Source organism: Oncorhynchus masou, chromosome 5, assembly GCF_036934945.1.
Source record: "Oncorhynchus masou masou isolate Uvic2021 chromosome 5, UVic_Omas_1.1, whole genome shotgun sequence".
NCBI lineage: Eukaryota > Metazoa > Chordata > Actinopteri > Salmoniformes > Salmonidae > Oncorhynchus > Oncorhynchus masou.
The window spans coordinates 91,439,024-91,463,238 of NC_088216.1; the positions used below are offsets into that span (position 1 = coordinate 91,439,024).

A 24,215-nucleotide genomic window follows, 5' to 3' on the forward strand; every position below is an offset into this window, starting at 1 on the left:
CGCTCTCCACCAGCGCTCTCCACCATGTAGGAACAGCGTTCTCTACCACGTAGGACCAGCGCTCTCCACCACGTAGGACCAGCGATCTCCACCACGTAGGAACAGCGCTCTCCACCACGTAGGAACAGCGCTCTCCACCACGTAGGAACAGCGTTCTCCACCAGCGCTCTCCACCACGTAGGACCAGCGCTCTCCACCACGTAGGAACAGCGCTCTCCACCACGTAGGACCAGCGCTCTCCACCACGTAGGAACAGCGCTCTCCACCATGTAGGAACAGCGCGCTCCACCAGCGCTCTCCACCACGTTGGAACAGCGCTCTCCACCACGTAGGAACAGCGCTCTCCACCACGTAGGAACAGCGCTCTCCACCAGCGCTCTCCACCACATAGGAACAGCGCTCTCCACCAGTGCTCTCCACCATGTAGAAACAGCGCTCTCCACCAGCACACTCTCCACCACGTAGGAACAGCACTCTCCACCACGTAGGAACAGCGCTCTCCACCACGTAGGACCAACGCTCTCCACCACGTAGGACCAGCGCTCTCCACCAGCGCTCTCCACCACGTAGAAACAGCGCTCTCCACCATGTAGGAACAGCGTTCTCCACCAGCGCTCTCCACCAGGTAGGAACAGCGCTCTCCACCACGTAGGACCAACGCTCTCCACCACGTAGGACCAGCGCTCTCCACCAGCGCTCTCCACCACGTAGGAGAAACAGCGCAGCGCTCCCCACCACGTTGGACCAGCGCTCTCCACCATGTAGAAACAGCGCCCGCACCACGTAGGAGCAGCGCTCCACCAGCGCTCCACCACGTAGGAACAGCGTTCTCCACCAGCGCTCTCCACCATGTAGGACCAGCGCTCTCCAACAGCGTCTCCACCAGCGCTCTCCACCACGTAGGACCAGCGCTCTCCACCACGTAGGACCAGCGATCTCCACCACGTAGGAACAGCGCTCTCCACCACGTAGGAACAGCGCTCTCCACCACGTAGGAACAGCGTTCTCCACCAGCGCTCTCCACCACGTAGGACCAGCGCTCTCCACCACGTAGGAACAGCGCTCTCGACCAGCGCTCTCCACCACGTAGGAACAGCGCTCTCCACCATGTAGGAACAGCGCGCTCCACCAGCGCTCTCCACCACGTTGGAACAGCGCTCTCCACCACGTAGGAACAGCGCTCTCCACCACGTAGGAACAGCGCTCTCCACCAGCGCTCTCCACCACATAGGAACAGCGCTCTCCACCAGTGCTCTCCACCATGTAGAAACAGCGCTCTCCACCAGCACACTCTCCACCACGTAGGAACAGCACTCTCCACCACGTAGGACCAGCGCTCTCCACCATGTAGGAGCAGCGCTCTCCACCATCACTCTCCACCACGTTGGAGCAGCGCTCTCCACCACGTAGGAGCAGCACTCTCCACCACGTAGGAGCAGCGCTCTCCACCACGTAGGAGCAGCGCTCTCCACCACGTAGGAACAGCGCTCTTCACCAGCGCTCTCCACCAGCGCTCTCCACCACGTAGGAACAGCGCTCTCCACCAGCGCTCTCCACCATGTAGAAACAGCACTCTCCACCATGTAGGAGCAGCGCTCTCCACCATGTAGGAGCAGTGCTCTTCACCATGGAGAGATAGACATGCTCTGGTTATTTATGTTAGTGCAGGATGAGCTGCAAACGGTGGACTTCCTGCTAGGGCACACCACCTCATACTGTTAGCACCAACTCTGGTTCATAGGCATAGGATTTCCGCATACAATAGCTGTAGGATCAGCAGAGGCATTCAGGGCAGTAAGAGGGACATAAATTAGGTTACTTACATTGTGTCTTCCAACACCCCTGGGATAATGTACATTTGTTGAAGCATTATGACAACTCAGCATCACAATGATAGAAATTAACTGAGCTAGGCTTGGGTCATTGATAAGTCAGTGTCTCAATGTAGCCTTATAGGGATCCAGGAACTCAAATGATTTAGGCGGATCCCATCCTCCTTATTAAACGTGTTGTATGCTAAAGGTTTCGAAATTGTCAACAAAAAGTTACACCCATTGATCTTCAATAATCGCATAGCCAGTTGTGACAAGAAATAATCTGGCTAAAGTGTTCAATAGGGCCAGAGGGCACAGGGCTCTTTAAAACCCAGTTTCAACTGTTCAGGAGGTGCCCTTCATAATGTCATTCAAACCGACAGGACATGGAAATCGATTCCGTCTATGTCGTAGCACATTTGGGAGCAGCTTGGTAATGTAATTTACTGGAGCTCCGGGGAAGGTCACATTTCTTACCATGGAGCTGCACAAAAATCGCAGCTGGCGAGAAGGACAAGAAAATTCACCCACTCCCACGCATCACAAGATTCTGAGAACCCTTTATGGACAGGCGAGAGGCAGGATAACTTGAGCCCGTTGCTCCTGGCGCAGGCCTCCGACAGATGGAGAAGCTCGATCCAGAGCAGGGATGGAAGGCTGACGACGTTGACTTCGAAATCGTATGAATAGGCACTGCGGCCGCAGTGATTGAACAGTCGTTGACTGCAATGCTCCTCTTGCTGTGTTCCTTCGACTCTACTATCAGATGGGGAGGAAAGGCAAGAGATTGCTCCCCTGGCAAACTCTGGGCAACCCCGGCCTGATAACAAGGCGGAGATGCATCCAACGAGCGCCGTCCAGGAAACCATTCCATCATACCTTTTCCCCAGTTTCTTACGTAGGCTGGCGACCAGCGTGATCAAGGACGCCTCCTCAAGCCTATAATCCTCGACAATTGGTGCAATGATTGATCCAGTTTGTCCTGAAACAGAGTGTAGTAGATACATCTCCCACAGTGCTGGAACAGTTGATTTACTTCTCCAGACAAAGAGGGCTCCATTGTTTTTCACTTCAGAATATCCAAGGGATTGTTATTCCTGATAGTGCTCTCATCAGGTATAGGTCTCATGATCATGTGGAATCAGGAATACCATTTAAAATGTCCCTGCTGTACCAAAACGTGACCCCAAAACCTCCATAGTACCTAAACGTGGGTTTGGTGAACCATTACACCAATGTATTTGGTCTACTTAGTAGGGTGTTAGGGGTGAGCTTGATTAAGCTTGGGGTTTGCACCTAGTTTTGGGACAAAACCTAGTCATTGGTTCCCAGTGGTGGAAAAAGTACCCAATTGTCATACTTGAGTAAAATTAAAGATACAGGATTACAAGTGACCCAGTAAAATAGTAATACTTCAGTAAAAGTATTTGATACTTACGTATTAAAAAGTAAATGTAATTGCTAAAATATACTTAAGTATCAAAAGTAAAAAGTTCAAGTATAAATAATTTCAAATTCATTATATTATGCAAACCAGATGGTACGATTTACAAACAAAGCATGTGCGTTTAGAGGGTCCGCCAGGTCAAGATACAGTATGGACGACCAGGGATTTTCTCTTGATAAATGCGTGAAATGGACACATTTCGCTGTCCTGCTAAGCATTCAAAATGTAACAAGTACTTGTGGGTGTCAGGGAAAATATACAGTAAAAATAACATTATTTTCTTTAGGACTAGAAGACCAGTTCTTATATCCTTTAGCCGTACCCTCATCCTCCTCTGTTCTCTGGTGATGTAGAGGTTAACCCAGGCCCTGTGTGTCCCCAGGTGCTCTCATTTGTTGACTTCGGGGTGGCAGGGTAGCCTAGTGGTTAGAGCGTTGGACTAGTAACCGGAAGGTTGTGAGTTCAAACCCCCGAGCTGACAAGGTACAAATCTGTCGTTCTGCCCCTGAACAGGCAGTTAACCCACTGTTCCCAGGCCGTCATTGAAAATAAGAATGTGTTCTTAACTGACTTGCCTGGTTAAATAAAAGGTAAAATTAAAAAACTTTGCAACTGTAAAAGCCTTGGTTTCATGCATGTTATTAGAAGCCTACTCCCTAAGGTTGTTTTACTCACTGCTTTAGCACACTCTATCAACACGGATGTCCTATCACCAAAAATTCTGTAATTTCCACCCTCAATTACAACATTTTCCGTCAAGACAGAACTGCTAAAGGGGGCGGAGTCACAATCTACTGTAGAGATAGCCTGCAGAGTTCTGTCACACTATCCAGGTCTATGCCCAAACAGCTCGAGCATCTACTTTTAAAGATCCATTTTATCAGAAATAAGTCCCTCACTGTTGCTGCTTGTTATAGACCCCCCCCCAGCTGTGCCCAGGACTCGTGCTGTTAGCTGTCCTAAACTGGGATATGCTTAACACACCGGTCGTCCTTCAATCTAAGCTATATGCCCTCAATCTCCCACAAATTATCAAGGAACCTACCAGTTACAACCCAAATCTGTAAACCCGGGGTACACTCAGATATTATCCTAACCAACTTGTCCTCCAAATACACCTCTCGTCTTCAACCAGGATCTGAGATCAATGACTCATTGCCTGAGTCCGTTATGGGTCCGAGGTTAAACGCCCACCCCTCATCACTGTCAAACGCTCCCTAAAACACTTGTGCGAGCAGGCCTTTCTATAATCGACCTGGCCCGGGTCTCCTGGAAGGATCAAATCAAACTGTCTGTCACCTTATACACACACACACACACACACACACACAAGTGTAAAGGAATGAATAAGAATATGTACAAACAAATATATAGATGAGCGATGGCCGTGCGGCATAGGCAAGATGCAGTAGATGGTATAGAGTACAGTATATACACATGAGATGAGTAATGTAGGGTATGTAAACATTATATAAAGTGGCTGGTGATACATTTTTTATTATTAAAGTGGCTAGAGATGAGTCAGTATGTTGGCAGCAGCCACTCAATGTTAGTGATGGCTGTTTAACAGTCTGATGGCCTTGAGATAGAGACTGGAAAACATCTTATTGGTCCCCGCTTTGATGCATCTGTACTGACCTCGCCTTCTGGATGATAGCAGGGAGAACAGGCAGCAGCTCGGGTGGTTGTTGTCCTTGATGATCCTTTTGGCCTTCCTGTGACATCGGGTGGTGTAGCTATTAACCTCATCCCATCAGTGGAGGATGCCTGGTTGTTCTATAAAAAAAGTGTTTTCCTCACCATCGTAAGCATGCCCCTTTCAAAAAATGTAGAACTAAGAACAGATGTAGCCCTTGATTCACTCCGGACTGCCCTTGACCAGCGGAAAAACACCCTGTGGCATACAGCACTAGCATCGAATAGTCCCCGCGAAATGCAACTTTTCAAGGAAGTCAGAAACCAGTACACACAGTCAGTTAGGAAAGCAAAGGCTAGCTTTTTCAAAACAGAAATGTGCATCCTGCAGCACTAATTCCAAAAAGTTTTGGGACACTGTAAAGTCCATGGAGAATAAGAGTACCTCCTCCCAGCTACCCACTGCTCTGAGAATAACAAACACTGTCACCACTAAAAAAATCCACAATAATAGGCTACCCCAACAGCTCTGTACCCCCCACAGCAACTGGTCCAAGCCCCTCCAGCTTCTGCTTCACCCAAATCCAGACAGCTGATGTTCAGAAAGAGCTGCAAAACCTGGACCCGTACAAATCAGCCGGGCTAGACAATCTGGACCCTCTCTTCCTAAAATTATCCGCCGCCAATGTGGCAACCCCTATTGCTAGCCTGTTCAACCTCTTTTGTATCGTCCAAGATTCCTAAAGTTTGGAAAGCTGCTGCGGTAATCCCCCTCTTCAAAAGGGAGAGACACGCTAGACCCAAACTGTTATAGATCTATATCCATTCTTCCCTGCCTTTCTAAAGCCAAGTTAACAAAACAGATCACCAACCATTTCGAATCCCACCGTACCTTCTCCACTATGCAATCTGGTTTTCGTGCTGGTCATGGGTGCACCTCAGCCACGCTCAAGGTCCTACACAATATCATAACTGCCATCGATAAAAGACATTATTGTGCAGCCGTATTCATCGACCTGGTCAAGGCTTTCGACTCTGTCAATCACCACATTCTTATTGGCAGAGTCAACAGCCTTGGTTTCTCTAATGACTGCCTCACCTGGTTCACCAACTACTTCTCAGAGTTCAGTGTGTCAAATCAGAGGGCTTGTTGTCCAGACCTCTGGCAGTCTCAATGGGGGTGCCACAGGGTTCAATTCTTAGGCCGACTCTTTTCTCTGTATAAATCAATGATGTCGCTCTTACTGCGGGTGATTCTTTGATCCACCTCTAAGCAGATGACACCATTCTGTATACATCTGGCCCTTCTTTGGACAGTTAACAAACACTCCTTCCGTGGCCTCCAACTGCTAGACTGTAAACTCTCCTTCCAGACTCACATTAAGCATCTCCACGCTCCAGCAGATGTATTTCACTGGTCATCCCCAAAGCAAACACCTGCTTTGGCCACCTTTCCTTCCAGTTCTCTGCTGCCAACGACTAGAACGAATTGCAAAAAAAAAATCACTGAAGCTGGAGACTCATATCTCCCTCACTAATGTTAAGTATCAGCTGTCAGAGCAGTTTACCGATCGCTGCAGCTGTACACAGCCCATCTGTAAATAGCCCATCCAACCAACCACCTCATCCCCATATTTGTTTTTCTATTATTTTTCAAACCAGTATTTCTACTTGCATATCCATCACTCGTGTAAATTGCTAAATTGTAATTACTTCGCCACTATTAGCCTATTTATTGCCTTCTCATTTGCACATACTGTATACAGACTTTTCTGTTGTGTTATTGACTGTATGTGTGTTTAACCCATGTGTAACTCTGTGTCGCACTGCTTTATCTTGGCCAGGTCGCAGTTGTAAATGAGAACTTGTCTCAACTGGCCTACCTGGTTAAATAGATAGGAATATAGTTCAAATAAATGGTAGTTTTACACCACTGTTGGTTCCATTGGACAGGACTAAATCAAGTGCAGCTCCAGTATTTGACATATGATATACCGTAATTGCTGGACTATTAAGCGCACCTGAATATAAACCGCACCCACTGAATTATTTAAAAAAATATGTATTTTTTACATAAATAAGCCACACTTGTCTATAAACCTCAGGTGCCTACCGGTACATTGAAACATATTATTAGTCATTGGTCACCATCTTCCTCCTCCTGTGCACTGAAACCACTGAAGTCATCTCCTTCAGTGTCAGAGTTGAATAGCCTCAGAATTGCTTCATCCGATGTTGGATCGCTGCCCTCTTCAACACGCAGCAGTCCAGCCTTTCGAAACCCTTTGATGATAGTGGATTTTTTGACAATGCTCCACGCTGTCAGCAGCTCCATTTCCTTTTCCAACAGCCAGATCGATCGCCTTCAACTTGAAAGCTGCATCATATGCATTTCTCCGTGTCTTTGATGAGGGTGACAAAATGACTAGCGTAATCAGAATGATGGGAAGTTTGAGCGCGCTCGATTTACAGCACATATGACGGTGCTCAGTTTTTTGGCGGCATGAATCTTGTGAAAGCGGGGAAAATCCATAAATTAGCCGCGTCATGGTATAAACCACGAGGTTCAAAGCGTGGGAATAAAGTAGCGTCTTATAGTCCGGAAATTACTTGACCAAGGAAGTCTGAAAGGAAGTCAAGTATTGATGGTACGAAGTAGACGCCACACCCGTGGAGAAGTAGACGCCACACCCGTGGAGAAGTAGACGCCACACCCGTGGGAATCTCATTCAAATGCCTTTCTTAGATTCATTTTATTGAGCAATTTCTGAAAATTTAATCCAACACACACTGTACAGTTTTGTTCAGCAAATTTCAACCAACTGCAACAAAATCGGACACATCTGGGAGACACACGGTTGGTTGAGAAACTGCAGCACTGTGTCATGTGACAAGAGTACTTATCTATACAAGACAAGAGCGCAACGCAAATAACACAATTATCTAAATGGCCATTCTGCGTACATACAAATTGCAGGGCTGCACATGTTTGTGTAATTTGAAACTATGCAGGATCGCCATTTTGAGTAGATAATTACGTTCTTGCGTTGCATACTTGCATGAGGTATAAATTAGGCTTTAAAGATCCCGTGAAAAATGTATTTGCTGCAAATAAGTGTTGTATAAAACCCATGACCTATTGTACATACATACATACCCTAGTTCAAAATAACATGGCAACTTCATTTAGTCATTTTATACCGGTACACTGAAATTAAGATTGGCTGAAAAACAAAACAAAAAAACAACATTTTACAGCCATAGTAGTCTGCTGTCATTTTCTCGAAGAACGCCTTTGGCAATCGCAATGTTGTTCCCTGGCCTGAACGCAACCATTCAGTAACATTTACAATATTTTCAACATATGGCAACAAAGGATCAACTTAAGACCCTGATTTTTGGGCCACACCATGATTCAAAACATTTGAACACTTCACTTTAAACCCGACCTAACAAAATCCTTAAACTTAACCCATTCCTGAATTTGAATGTACTTTTGTTCTGCAACTTCTGGGATGGTGAAAATGTTAAATTAAATCCAGATGAAGACGCAGCAAGCCAATAAAAAAACACTAAAGAGTTGCTAAACCACAGTTATGGATGTATCCCAAAAGGCACCCAATTCAGTCCATTACATTTGACCAGAACCCTGTGTGACCCGGGTCAAAAGTAGTGCACTATATAGGGAAAAGGGTGTCATTTGGGACAGGACCCGTGAAGTAGGCTACCCTTGATGGACTGTGCCACTACAATACAACATGTTCAATACCAAACTTAAAATAAGTCATGGAAACAACGCATCTGAAACCATTCAACTAAACTAATGATGAAAGGATCACAAAACACTTTGTGGCAACTTCTTCACAAATGGCCAGATTTAGCTGGTTCCCAGTTAGCACCAATGCAAAGTTAGCGTCCGATCTAAAACTAATATCTGTTCCATGTTTCCAATTTTCAAAAGTCTGGAATAATTCTGCGGTTCAATAAAATACTTCAAAGATGAAGAGGGTGGTTGATGATGCTATTAAATGCTTTGCCCAGAGAAAATATAATTATATATATATATAAAAAAAAAAGCCACTACAAAAATACTATTTATTTTAGTTAAAAAGAATAAGGCCATTTTAAACTTAGTCCTGCAATGGAATTGCTACGATTCAAGTGCTTACATTCAGAAAAATATGAGGCCGTCAAAGTTTAAACTCAATGAAACAGTCTAGACTACACAAAAGTAGATAAAAATGGCAATCAAATGAGTCAGTGACAACAGGAAGAGCTAAATCAAGAGAAGTCTTGCACATTCATTTCAGGTGACCAAAATCAGCAAACTGTCGTGTAGGCTAGACCAAATAGGGTAAACATTTTATTTTTGTTCTTGCAAGAAAAGTGGTCCTACAGTGACACCGTTTACCAAATCCATCAGTCCATCCTCAAGGTACAAAACAGAAGGCTGTAAAAAAATCTAAATGTGCACCATTCTGCACTGTAAGGTCCAAGGAGTGTCTTTCAAGCACCACCGTGTGAAACTTCTGTGACACGTCAGTTTCTTCAGTCCTGTTGACACGTGAGATCCATGACATCATCCCGTTGTTGCACAATACAAGAAACGTACTTTACTGTCGTCAGACGATGCCGACGTCATGTTCCCCTTCTGGCTTCAACAGTAAAAGTCAAACCTCAGCGTGCTCAGTCAAGCCGTGTTGCAAAATGAACGCTAGCCTAAACCAAGAAGTCACTGGAGATATCACGCTGGTATTCTGCTACAGTTTCATATAGCGGTCGTATCTGTATCACAGGGGACAGGTTCACCTGCAGGACCCTCTGGGCCTTCCTCCTCAGTTCCTCCACTGTGATGCAGTCGTCCACTTTGACCACCTTCCACCGCAGGCTGTTCTCATCCAGACGACACTCCTCCTGATCGTTCATCACCCACAGAGGATGGTCGTCCCTCCAGGACCGTCTGTGGTTTGACACGTCAGTCTTGTAGTTGTAAACTCCTCGGCCGTTCTGATACATCACTGGGGCGGAGTCTCCGATAAGGGCCCCGTTCCATTCCGGACAGGAGGGATGATACCTTTGACCGACCAATGCCACTGCTTTTGGTGTTCTACCCATGTTCTGCAACGGTATCCCTGAAAGTTGAGAGTGAATCTGTAGTCTCGCGGTGTGGCCTCTCGTCAAACCTGCAATGTTTGTTAGTTTCAGACATTGCTGTATCAGTGGAGGTTCCATAGTCATAACCGGAGGTCGGGAAAAGACAGATCCTTTGTGAGATTCTGATGCACTAGTAGTCCACGATGCATACTTGTTAGACTCCTTCTTCTTCTTCCTTCCCCTCTTCTTGCCTGTCCTTGAGCCCTTGCTAGTCGTGTCTGTACAGCACATCTCTTCTGGTAGTGTTCTGGCTGTACAAGATCTATATCCATAAACATCTTTGCTTCGTAGCACTGTGGGCTTGTGGCCTTCTTCTTTAAGCCCTTGGAGAAAAGTTACTAGTTCCTCGGTGTCCGAGAGATCCTTTGACATGGGGTTGAGGATCTGTAATGCCTCTAGAAGGACAGTCTGTCCAGCCGAGGCGATTCTGGACCAGGAGTTGACGGCCTTCTCCACAACCGGGTCTGTGTAATTCATGACATCTGCCTTGAGGTAAAATGTTTGAGAGCTCCCGAAGTCTGTCTTGCTTTTCACCCTGTTGAGAGAATTGAGAGTAGCAGTTTCCAATAAAAAACAAGTCAAGAAGACAAACTAAAAACTAATGCATGCTTACTGCTGTAGGCTGGAAAGGGTACCTAAATGGGATCACTTCTATGGGTTGGGACTGAATTCAAGCACTTATTTCAATTGCAAAAGAAGAAACAATCTGCACAAACATGTACGAAATAGCTATATTGTCACAGTGTAATGTAGGCTAAACATAAGCAGAGTTGGCTTTCCAGTTTGCTTGCAAAGAGCGGTGCTATAGCTAACTAGCCATAAATAACTTAATTGTTTAGCTAGTAGGGATGGGCACAAGTACTCGGTTCAAGGTTTGTATTCAGTTACCAATGAGTACTTAACATTCTCAAATGCAACCAATTAGCAAGTTGATATAACATTTCAAACAGGGATTGACACAAAGGGTTTCCTTATTGCCTGGGGGGGGGGAAACAAAACAATCTGCAAAGAATTACAGTAGCCTAAAGCTGATCTTTCTGGTTCCCCAGTATTGTAAGTGAAAGACCGACAATGTATGGCAGTTGGGCAAGTTGAGCTTGCTCTGATTTTTTTTCTTCTTCCATACAGTCAACCAAAATACCAAGAATCCAGAACTGGTCTTTCTTTCTGGTTCCTCCCCTGAAAGGAAGGCAATATTGTATATGGCATTTCTGCATGTAAATAGCTAATCATATAATTTACAGGCAAGTGATCATAATCTTCAGGCAAGTGAAAAATACTCCCGACTTGCCTGACAAAAAAACAATGTGTTAAATTAATATATATTTTATATTTGACATTCTTCTTGAGTCGGACCGCAGAGTGAAGGAAAAGCAGCCAACAAGTGGTCAGCATATATGTGAACTCCTTCAAGACTGTTGGAAAAGCATTCCAGGTACAGCTGATTGAGAGAATGCCAAGAGTGTGCATAGCTGTCAACAAGGCAAAGGGTGGCTACTTTGAAGAATCTCAAATATATTTTTATTTGTTTAAAACTTTTTTGGTTACTACATGATTCCATGTGTTATTTCATAGTTTTGATGTGTTCACTATTATTCTACAATGTAGAAAATTGTAAAAATGAAGAAAACCCCTTGAATGATTAGCTAAAACTGTGTATTTCCTACTTAGAGACGCTTGACATGATCCCCAGTCTTATTTTTCATGATCTGAACAGAAAAGGTGGTCCTAGATCAGCACTCATAGTCTCGGATACCTTGTAAATATGGGCCCAGAAGTGTTGGTGAAAAACCCAGTATATCCCTGAAGCTGGTTGAGAGAATGCGAATATTTTGCTGTGTCCAAACTGTTGACTGGTAATATAAATACAGATACACAGTGCCGTCAAAGTATTCAGACCCCCTTGACTTTTCCACATTTTATTCTAAAAATGATTACATAAAAAAAAATAATCCTCAGCAATCTACTAATGACAAAGCCAAAATAGCTTAAGAAATTTCCACATGTTAAATTATTATTATTTTTTAATATATACCTTATTCACATAAGTATTCAGTCCTTTTGTTATGACTTGGAATTGAGCTCAGGTGAATCCGGTTTCCATTGATCATCCTTGAGAAGTTTCTACAACTTGAAGGAGTCCACCTGTGGTAAATTCAATTAAATCGGACATGATTTGGAAAGGCACACACCTGTCTATACAAGGTCCCACAGTTGACAGTACATGTCAGAGGAAAAACAAAGCCATGAGGTCAAAGGAATTCTCTGTAGACCACCCGAGACAGGATTGTGTCGAGGCACAGATCTGGGGAAGGGTACCAAAACAGTGACCTCCATAATTCTTAAATGTTAGAAGTTTGGAAATACTAAGACTCTTTCGAGAGCTGCCCGGCCAAACTGAGCAACCGGAGGAGAAGGGCCTTGGTCAGGGAGGTGACCAAGAACCCGATGGTCTGTGGAGAGGGGAGAAACTTCCAGAAGGACCATCTCTGCAGCACTCCACCAATCAGGCCTTTATGGTAGAGTGACCGGACGAAAACAATTCCTCAGTAAAAAAGGCACATGACAGCCAGCTTGTAGTTTGCCAAAAGGCACCTAAATTGTCTCAGACCATGAGAAACAAGATTCTGTGGTCTGATGAAACCAAGATTGAACTCTTTGGCCTGAATGCCAAGTGTCACGTCTGGAGGAAACCTGGCACCATCCTTACGGTGAGGCATGGTGGTGGAAGCATCATGCTGTGGGAATGTTTTTCAGAGGAAAAGACTGGGAGGCTAGTCAGGATCGAGGGTAAGATGAACGAAGCAAAGTACAGAGAGATTCTTGATTAAAACCTTCTCCAGAGTGCTCAGGGCCTCAGACTGGGGTGAAGGTTCACCTTCCAACAGGACAACGACCCTAAGCACACAGCCAAGACAACGCAGGAGGGGCTTCAGGACAGGTCTCTGAATGGCTATGAGTGGCCCAGTCAGAGCCTGGATTTGAACCTGATCGAACATCTCTGGAGAGACCTGAAAATAGCTGTGCAGTGACGCTCCCCATGCAACCTGACAGAGCTTGAGAGGATCTTGTAGTGTCATACCCAAGAAGACTGGAGGCTGTAATCGCTGCCAAAGGTGCTTCAACAAAGTACTGATTAAAAGGGTCTGAATACTTATGCAAATGTGATATTTTTGGTTGTTGAAATGAGCAAACATTTCTACAAACCTGTTTTGCTTTGTCATTATGGGGTATTGTGTGTAGATTGATAAGGGAATAAATTATTTAATCAATTTTAGAATTAGGCTGTAACCTAACAATGTTCCAATAGTTCCTTTGGAAAGTATTCAGACCCCTTGACTTTTTCCACATTTTGTTAGGTTACAGCCTAATTCTAAAATTGATTAAACATTTACATTTTCCTTTATTATATTCTACTACCACCACTCCCCTAATTGGAATAAACTAAATGAACACTTAGGCTTCTACTTCCAGTTTATACGTACTATATACATTTTACTGACTATTTTAGAATAGTTATATTTTGTTAATTAAGTCCTGGCCTTCCTCCATTTCTGATGTCAATCCAGTTCGATTTCTAATTTTCCATTCATTTTTAAAATGTTCTGTTAAAGGTTCTGAACATATATACATATATACATATATATATATTATGGACACAGTATATTTAGTCATCTTGGTTATTATAGTCCCACCCTTCAGCTCCATTCAACCCCTCCCATCTATCTCTCAACACCATCCAGTCCCTTCAGCTCCATTCAACCCCTCCCATCTATCTCTCAACACCATCCAGTCCCTTCAGCTCCATTCAACCCCTCCCATCTATCTCTCAACACCATCCATTCCTTTCAGCTCCATTCAACCCCTCCCATCTGAAAGTTCTGAGCCATTCCATTCTCAGTTTCTACAGATTGAAAATTAAAGATACACATTTCTGCTCAAAGTATTATATTATTGATTGACTATGACTTTTCAGATCGCCCAGTAGTGCTATCTGCAGGGTTAGCTCCAGGTAGATATTTCAATTATTCAGCCATTCCTGGACCTGTGACCAAAAACCAGCTACATATGGACAGCACCATAATAAATTATCTAATGACTTGTCTCTTCGCAGCAAAATCTGCAGAGCTGGGAAGGTTGTGTCCGCCATTTATATAACATATTGGTTATAATTTTGCAAGAATTTTGTATAGTAAATTAAATTGAAAAATTCTTAGTCTTGAATCTGGTGTCGTATCAGTTCATAAACCATGTGCCATAAAATAAGTACATTGAAAATCTCTTTTCTTTAACCAATTGTGGTCTTTAATGCAGGTCCGATAGACAAGTTCCTTACTTTTCCCCCCTTCCACTTGCCTCTTCCATTTTTGCAGTAATGCTGCAATTAGTTGGTTGTCATTTTGGGTAGAGCAGATATTTCCATATCTATGAGTTAGCTGCATGTGTGATATAACACCACCAGTCTTATTTATATAATTTACAAAGATTCTACCATTTTTAAATCAATAAGTATATTTCAGTTTAAATCACAATATTTGCTGTATTATTGGTTCTGCCTATTCTGGTGGATTAAACTGAAATTGCAACCAACTTTCTATGGCTGGTTTTAATAAATGTCCATATTTTGGAGATGATTTCATTTTCATTTTTTCATTTTCAAATAAACCTAAGTAAGTATTTTCCTTTCCATGGTAGCCAGAGCTTCTCTTTTTGCTAACTTTCTATAAAAATGAATTGAGTGAGAATTGATTTATTTAGGGATATGTATCCAGAGTATATCCACATGGCCATCAGACCATTTTATTGGTAAATTACATGGTAATGTCAAAGTTGTATTTTTTTGTTGTCTAATACACATTTATAATTTGGTTGTAATCCGGAGAGGTTAGAAAAAGTATCTAGATCCTCTATGAGGCGGTGGAGCTGAAGGGGTCATTGTATGGTGTTAAGCCCTGAATTTCTAATCCTTTAAGAATATTGTTGGACCTGATTTTAACAGCTAACATTTCGATGGCAATATAAATAGATATGCCGATAGTGGACAACCTTGTATTACTCCTCTTGAGAGTTTAAAACTTTGAGAAGTAGCCATTATTTACCATTTTACACCTAGGGTTACTATACATGACTTTAACCCATTTTATAAGAGATTCTCCAAAATTGAAATGTTCTAGGCATTTATATATAAACTCCAGTCATACTTTATTTATCTGCCTTTTCAAAGTCAGCTATGAAAACCAGGCCTGGTTTCCCCAGATGCTAATATATGCATATTATTAGTAGTATTGGATAGAAAACACTAAAACTGTTTGAATGATGTCTGAGTATAACAGAACTCATATGGCAGGCAAAAACCAGAGAAAAAAATCCAAACAGGAAGTGGGAAATCTGAGGTTTGTAGTTTTTGAACTCAGCCCCTATCAAATTCACAGTGGGATATGGGTTATGTTGCACTTCCTAAGGCTTCCACTAGATGTCAACCGTCTTTAGAACGTTGTTTCAGGCTTCTACTGTGAAGGGGGGGGTCGGATGAGAGCTGTTTGACTAAGGGGTCTGCCTGCAGCCTCATTCTCAGTCACGCGCTTTCACACGAGAGGTATCTCTTGTTCCATTGCTTTTCTACAGACAATGGAATTCTCCGGTTGGAACATTATTGAACATTTATGATAAAAACATCCTAAAGATTGATTCTATACTTAGTTTGACAAGTTTCTTCGACTTGTAATATGACTTTTTGAACTTTTCGTCCGACTGGACCTGAACGCAATTTTGGATTTGTTAACCAAATGCCCTAACAAAAGAGGCTATTGGACATAAATGGACATTATCGAACAAAACAAGCATTTATTGTGGAACTTTGATTCCTGGGAGTGCATTCTGATGAAGATCATCGAAGGTAAGTGAATATTTATAATTCTATTCATGAATAATGTTCACTAGCCAACATGGAGGATATTTCTCTGGCTGGTTTGGGCTCTGAGCGCCGTTCTCAGATTATGCTTTTTCTGTAAAGTTAAAAAAATAAATCTGACACAGCACTTGCATTAAGGAGAAGTTTATCTAAAGTTCCATGCATAACACTTGAATTTTCATCAACATTTATAATGAGTATTTCTGTGAATTCATTGTTGTGGCTCTCTGCAATATCACTGCATGTTTTGGAACTACTGAATGTAACACGCCAATGTAAAATAAGATTTTGGATATAAATATGAACTTTACCGAACAAAACATACATGTATTGTGTAACATGAAGTCCTATGAGTGTCATCTGATGAAGATCAAATGTTAGTGATTCATTTTCTCTCTATTTGTGCTTTTTGTGACTCCTCTCTTTGGCTGGAAAAATGGCTGGGTTTTTCTGTGAGTTGGTGGTGACCTGACATAATCGTTTGTGGAGCTTTCGCTGTAAAGCATTTTTGAAATCAGACACTGTGGCTGGATTAGCAAGAAATGGTGCTGCTAGTGGAACCACAGTCCTAGACAGGTTAAGAATCGGTACATTTATATTAACAACCTTAACTTCATTAGATTTTAATCTCATATCAAAATGAAAACAAACCAGTAAAATGTTATTTTTCAAAATCTCAACTGTGTTTGTATATTCTCCCATACAATAATCTCACTGCAGTTTGCGAACCCATGGGTTCCTCCGTCAACAAGAAGGGTGTGAACGGCTTGTGTCATGAACAGCCCATAGAAATAGACGTGGCAGCGCATTCCCCAATGCTGGAAGGGGGCCCTGAGAGAAAAGTTTGGGAACCCCTGATCTAGCTTAGTTTCTTCCAAAAATCAAGCGTCGCTTTCTTGTTAACAGTAGAGAGAATCCCCTCCTGGATCTAGAGCCTTGCTGTGTAATATTTATTTTGTGCAGCAAACTGTAGCATTTTTGAGTTACTTGTATAACTTTAAGCTGGGATGTCTGTTCTGCAAATAGCTTAGGTCAGACTGTATAAAAATAAAAATGTCTGCAATGTGCTTGTTAGCATTCTCTATGGGATTTTACATGTATATGGGGATAGAAAATGTCACCCCTTGTGTTCAGTGCCGGTATTACCAAATCTCAGTATGGCACTAGGTCGGTATTAAAAAAAAATGGTATGACAATCTGGATACCGCTAAACCTAAATGTTAGTGTTAAATTCAGTGATACCCGATCCCTAACCTAGTTAATGAGAAAAACAATCCCTAACCATACCCTAGTTCATGAGAAAACAATCCCTACCCAGCCCTAACTCAAGTGTTGGGCCTGTCGAGCTCAGTAGAAACAACAAGATTAAATATCCGCTCTTGGAGGGGGGGGGGGCGTTGTCTGATTTATTCGGCCATTCAGAGACATGTCCTAAACGAACACGTCTGGACTCTCTTTAATAACAATCAACTGCTCTTGTCATTAGTTCATCTGGTAAAAGGACTGTTTTCAGTTGGCTAAATGATTTATAACATTACGACGCCCTCCCAGCCAACTTGACAACTGTGTGAAGCATTGGAGTCAACATGGACTAACATCCCTGTAAATGCTTTCAACACCTTGTCGAGTCCACGCCCTGACGAATTAAGGCTGTTCTGAGGGCAAGGGGGGGGGGGTGCAACTCAATATTAGGAAGGTGTTCCTAATGTTTAGTACAGTGCTTTGCAAAAAATATTCACCCCCGTGGCATTTTCCTATTTTGTTGCATTGTAACCTGTAATTTACATGGATTTGTATTTGTATTTCATGTAATGGACATGCACAAAATAGTCCAAATTGGTGAAATGAAAAAACGTGTTTCAAACAATTCCGAAAAATGACAAATGGAAAAGTGGTGTGTGCATATGTATTCACCCCCTTTGCCAGGAAGTCCCTAAATAAGATCTGGTGCAACCAATTACCTTCAGAAGTCACATAATTAGTTAAAGTCCACCTGTGTGCAATCTAAGTGTCATATGATCTGTCACATGATCTCAGTATATACACACACCTGTTCTGAAAGATCCGGATTCTGCAACACCACCAAGCAAGGGGCACCACCAAGCAAGGGGCACCACCAAGCAAGCGGCCCCATGAAGACCAAGGAGCCTCTCCAAACAGGTCAGGGACAAAGTTGTGGAGAAGTACAGATCAGGGTTAGGTTATAAAAACATCAGAAACTTTGAACATTCCACGGAGCACCATTAAATCCATTATTAAAAAGTTGAAAGAATACGGCACCACAACAAACCTGCCAAGAGAGGGCCGCCCACCAAAACTCACGGACCAGGCAAGGAGGACATTTATCAGAGAGGCAACAAAGACACAAAAGATAACTCTGAAGGAGCTGCAAAGCTCCACAGTGGAGATCGGAGTATCTGCCTATAGGACCACTTTAAACTGAACTCGCCACAGAGCTGGGCTTTATGGAAGTGTGGCCAGAAAAAAAGCCATTGATTAAAGAAAAAAATAAGCAAACACATTTGGTGTTCACCAGAAGGCATGTGGGAATCTCCCCAAACATATGGAAGAAGGTACCTCTGGTCAGACGAGACTAAAATATAAAATATAGCTTTTTGGCCATCAAGGAAAACGCTATGTCTGGCGCAAACCCAACACCTCTCATTATGCGGAGAACACCATCCCCAGAGTGAAGCATGGTGGTGGCAGCATCATGTTGTGGGGATGTTTTTCCATCGGCAGGGACTGTGAAACTGGTCAGAATTGAAGGAATGATGGATGGTGCTAAATACAGGGAAATTCTTGAGGGAAACCTGCTTCAGTCTTCCAGAGATTTGAGACTGGGACTTAGGTTCACCTTCCAGCAAGACAATGACCCTAAGCATACTGCTAAGCAACACTCGAGTGGTTTAAGAGGAAACATTTAAACGTCTTGGAATGGCCTAGTCAAAGCCCAGACCTCAATCCAATTGAGAATCTGTGGTTTGACTTAAAGATTCCTGTACACCAGCAGGAACCCATCCAACTTCTAGGAGCTGGAACAGTTTTGCCTTGAAGAATGGGAAAAAAATCCCAGTGGCTAGATGTGCCAAGCTTATAGAGACATACCCCAAGAGACTTGCAGCTGTAATTGCTGCAAAAGGTGTCTCTACAAAGTATTGACTTTGGTGGGTGAATAGTTATAGTACACTCAAGTTGTTTTTTTTTTATCTTGTTTGTTTCACAATAAAAATATACTGTGCATCTTCAAAGTGGTAGGCATGTTGTGTCAATCAAATGGCGGCAGGGTAGCCTAGTGGTTAGAGCGTTGGACTAGTAGTTGCAAGTTCAAACCCCCGAGCTGACAAGGTACAAATCTGTTGTTCTGCCCCTGAACAGGCAGTTAACCCACTGTTCCTAGGCCGTCATTGAAAATAAGAATGTGTTCTTAACTGACTTGCCTAGTAAAATAAAGGTTAAAAAAAAAAAACTTTTAAAAAGTTGTAAGGCAACAAAATAGGAAAAATGCCAAAGGTGGTGAATACTTCCGCAAGGCACTGTATAGTTGGTGTAGTAAAATATACCGCAAAGTAGGGCTGTGACGGTCTTGGAATGTTTGATGACTTCATTGGTTATCCAAATGACCACGGCCACCAATATAATCATTCTAATAGCAAAACAAGATTTGTATATTTTTTTTTTACCGGCTAATTCTGCTCAACCTCCGCTCCTGATTGCATGTGCTGCAGGGAGGAGGGGGAGCTTTGCCTAGGCAACCGAAGCATCAGTACAACACCTTGCTGAAATAAGGAGCAAAAGTTATTACGTTTTTATATTTAAAAAAATACACACGTCATCTTTTTGACCGCCTTCAATCAGCTGTTTGTTCCACAACATAATACTGAAACTGTACTTTTTCCTCCTCCCATCTCTCCTGATGTTGACGTTAGATGAAAACCAGGCTTACTTTTACTTTGTTGCTTTTGGGTCAAGTTTGTGGACTTGAAGTTAATTTTATAATATACATTTATTTGTTAGGTTATTATATTTTCATGGTCTTCATCAATAATCATTAGGTATACAAATATAAAATGACCTGACAGTGCTAATGTCAAGTGCAGTGAAAATGTGTTATGGTAAATTCCCTTCTCAGTTAATAATTGGCCTTCAGTCTAGTTTTACTTTAAAAAGGCTTAAATGAGAGTAAACTATACTTTCACAAGTATATGAAAACAGACCTCTCAAATGACAAACTAGGCTAGTTAGCTATATTTATTAACAGTTAGCAGCCACCCCTAAAGTATTTTCTACTAGCTACCATATCACTTTGTTCAATAACATGGTCTTCAAAAAGTGTCTTGACTACTCAATATTCAATCAAGGGAGGGAAAATGTTCGCCGTGCTGAATAGGCTGCCAACCAACTGTTTCCCATGCTGTTCCGTAGAGATGTAGGCGATGCCTTCTTACAAAAGGTAGTAGGCTATAATGTGAGCATCCTCGTACTAATCAGAGACTACGAAACACAAACTACAAACTCTTTGGTGGAGCAGTTGTAGCACAGGAAAGCAGTGGGCGCGGCTCACCTCCACAACAGTTGAACAGTGAAATCTAAATATTGATAATTTTTCAGTGATATAACAAGTTACTTTCGATGGAAAGTAGGCCTAAAATGTTATTTATACCATTACGCAAGAACAATCTACACAAATTGGTGATCTTTCGTAATTCTGCAGAGTTACAAATTGAGAAGTTTCTGTATTTTTTGCCAAACAACTACAGTGGATAATTGCCATTTTGCGTGGCTAAATTTTACTTTTTGCATGTAGTTTGTTTAGTTTAACGTAGGGTATAAATTAGGCTTAAACGTAATGGATTACTGTTCTTAGAAGTAACGAGTCGTGAATTATTACACATAAACAACCCCAACATTGGTGGTAGCGCCCCTTGTGGTATGAAGGAACAAATTCCCCCCCATATGAAAACCTTTGGTAACTCCCATCCCAAAACTAGCTAGTTTTAAATTAAATGTAAATATGACCAAATAAACTTAGTAAGAACAGAAAGGGGTTTACAATAAACTACAAACAAAGAAAATCAAATGTATTTTAAAATTTAAATCTCAGTAATAAGACGTAAATTAGACTTCACACAAAGCTAGCTAGCGACAGCCGGGTCACTAGTAGACTGACGTTAACACACACTTCCCTCTCAGTTATCAAGCAACACAGTTTGCTATGCGATATTGTGTTTCCTTACGCTTTCTCTGCGTTCAACGCGAAATTGGAGCCCAGAATTGGAGGGAAATGTCATTAGATGAAACACTGACAGCTACCAAGAGACGCACATTTTTTAAATCTAAATAAAACCTTACCTTTCAACGGTCTTAAACAAGCATCATTCAGTCCACTGGCAACTGAAGTCTAGATTAAAATGGCTGCAATGGGGCGAATTGACTCAGTGAAAAGAGGCGGGGATAATAAAAAAAAAAGAAAACTGGGTGGAATGAACACCCATATAAGGAAGAAGGGGCGTTTGTGAACGTTCACCCGTCCCGTAAAAAGGCTGCTTTTTTTAGTTCGGTCAAAGATTGTCTATTATATTGACAAGATATTCGAGTGACCAATCTAATAATGGCAACACATGTCCACAAATATGTAAAGCAGGCGGGAGGAGACGAGGTCAGGTGGGACCATTCTAGCCAATGAGACGGCAGATACGCGAGTGCACAACAGGCCATAGATATCGGAAGAGGACTCATCTTTGTATCTGTGCCATTATAGCGTCTGTGACAACATGGGCTTCGCAGGGGTTGGAACCGAAATTATTGCCCAATAGTTTCGTTTTGAACAGAAGCACTATTTTTTTGTTCTGTTCCAGTGTTTCTGACCAGCAAAATAAAGTTCTGAACCGGATCTAACCCCCAAAAAGTAATGGTTTATATTGCTCCTTTCTGTTCCTTTTTTAACCTGTGAAATCAACCAATTTTTACCTTTAGCTCATGAAATGACTTCACCAATCAGTACGAATGGAGCAGGCAAGCTAGTTGTTCTCATGCATGATGGACAGAGAAGTGTAGCTTATGTTGCAAAATGTGACAGAAATTTTACAGGTGGGGAGAGAGCGAGAGAGAGGGTTGAGGAGCAGGCTTGAAGCGCTAAGCATTTTATTACAAGCATTATCTGAATTAGGTCCATAGAATTATACCTAGGACGAGAGGCTTCTATGAAGGAATCTTGAATATCCTTTGAGCTAGTGTTGCACATGGGGGTGTGTGAAACTTACTCCTCAGCCTAAAATGTCCCCACTTGCGCCAGTGTATAGCTAACTTTTCGAATTGCACCAACTGGTAAGACACTTCTGGAAGGCAGTCATGAGTGCTAGCAAGGCAGAGGTCCCAAGTTTGTGCCAGGTCTGGGCCAAATCCGGAGAAAGAGGTACTTGCTAAGCATGCAGTGGTTGCATCCCCGCCTGGTATTGCAATAGCTCGGCATCTGACTGTAAGGCGCTACCCGGGTAGTGTGTCAGATGCTGTGCAGTACATCACTGGGGCCAAGCTTCCTGACATCCAGGACCTATATACTAGGCGGTGTCAGAGGAAGGCCCCAAAAATGGTCATAGACTGTTCTCTCTGCTACCGGGCAGAACCGGAGCACCAAGTCTAGGAACAAAAGGTCCTTAACAGCTTCTAACTCCAAGCCATAAGACTGCTGAACAATTAATCAAATGGTCACCGGGACTATTTACAATGACCCTCCCCCCACTGCTACTCACTGTACATTATCTATGCACAGTCACTTTACAACTGACCTCGACTAACCTGTACCGCCACAGATTGGCTCAGTACTGATACCCCCTGCATATAGCCTTTTTATTATTTTGCAATTTTCTTCTGTTACTTTTTATTTTATAAATATATATTTTTGCTTTAGTTTATTTAGTAATATTTTCTTAACTGTATTTCTTGAATATTGCATTGTTGGTTAATTAAGGGCTTGTAAGTCAGCATTTCACAGTAAGGTCTACACCTGTTGTATTCGGAGCAAGTCCTTCACAGTGGTGCAATGACCTGGATCTACAGCTGGGGGGCACTGTTGAGTACATTTGAGTAGTGACTGTAGCACATGGGGATGTGTGAAACTTACTTCTCAGCCTGAAATGTCCCCACTTCCGCCAGCGAATAGCTAGCTGTTCGTGTGGCACCAACTGGTAAGTTTGGGCCGAATCGGGAGGAAGTTGTACTGCTAAGCGAGCAGTGTGACGTCCCTTACACTAGCAAGCTAACAAGCTTGAGTTTCAGAGCGGCACCAGAATTAAAAACACATCTTACCTTAGTGGAATGAATAAATCCATTGTGAAACGTGATATCTAGGCTTACAGTATCCTTCAATAGTTTAAAAAAGTGAATTTGATGTTCTCTAGCTAATAAAACACCTCTTTCCCTATCTTCTCACACTTCAAACGTCAGTACAGTAACCTATGGTAACGTCAGGTCAGTACCGTAGCCTATGGTAACATCAGGTCAGTAACCTATGGTAACGTCAGTACAGTACAGTAACCTATGGTAACGTCAGTACAGTACAGTAACCTATGGTAACGTCAGTACAGTAACCTATGGTAACGTAAGTACAGTAGCCTATGGTAACGTCAGTACAGTAACCTATGGTAACGTCAGTACAGTAACCTATGGTAACGTCAGTACAGTAACCTATGGTAACGTAAGTACAGTAACCTATGGTAACGTCAGTACAGTAACCTATGGTAACGTCAGTACAGTACAGTAGCCTATGGTAACGTCAGTATAGTAACCTATGGTAACATCAGGTCAGTACAGTAGCCTATGGTAACGTCAGGTCAGTACAGTAGCCTATGGTAACGTCAGGTCAGTACAGTAGCCTATGGTAACGTCAGGTCAGTACAGTAGCCTATGGTAACGTCAGGTCAGTACAGTAACCTATGGTAACGTCAGGTCAGTACAGTAACCTATGGTAACGTCAGGTCAGTACAGTAGCTATGGTAACGTCAGTACAGTAGCCTATGGTAACGTCAGTACAGTAGCCTATGGTAACGTCAGGTCAATACAGTAACCTATGGTAACGTCAGTACAGTAGCCTATGGTAACGTCAGGTCAATACAGTAACCTATGGTAACGTCAGTACAGTAGCCTATGGTAACGTCAGGTCAGTACAGTAGCCTATGGTAACGTCAGAACAGTAACCTATGGTAACGTCAGTACAGTAGCCTATGGTAACGTCAGGTCAATACAGTAACCTATG

The 24,215-nt window shown here is 42.7% G+C and overlaps 1 protein-coding gene across 1 annotated transcript; it reads right to left on the reverse strand.

The window, feature by feature from the left end:
- Positions 1–7,619: 7,619 nt before the first annotated feature.
- Positions 7,620–21,388, reverse strand: LOC135540440 (uncharacterized). Its single transcript, XM_064967068.1, has 2 exons — positions 21,314–21,388; positions 7,620–10,585 (listed from the first exon to the last, which is right to left on the reverse strand). Exon 2 carries the CDS (start codon positions 10,525–10,527, stop codon positions 9,616–9,618), a length of 912 nt encoding a protein of 303 aa, XP_064823140.1. The 5' UTR covers positions 10,528–10,585; positions 21,314–21,388; the 3' UTR covers positions 7,620–9,615.
- Positions 21,389–24,215: the final 2,827 nt, after the last annotated feature.

What these genes read in the sequence shown, in the direction of transcription:
- LOC135540440 (XM_064967068.1), bottom strand. Translation starts at nt 10,527, where the DNA reads ATGAATTACACAGACCCGGTTGTGGAGAAGGCCGTCAACTCCTGGTCC.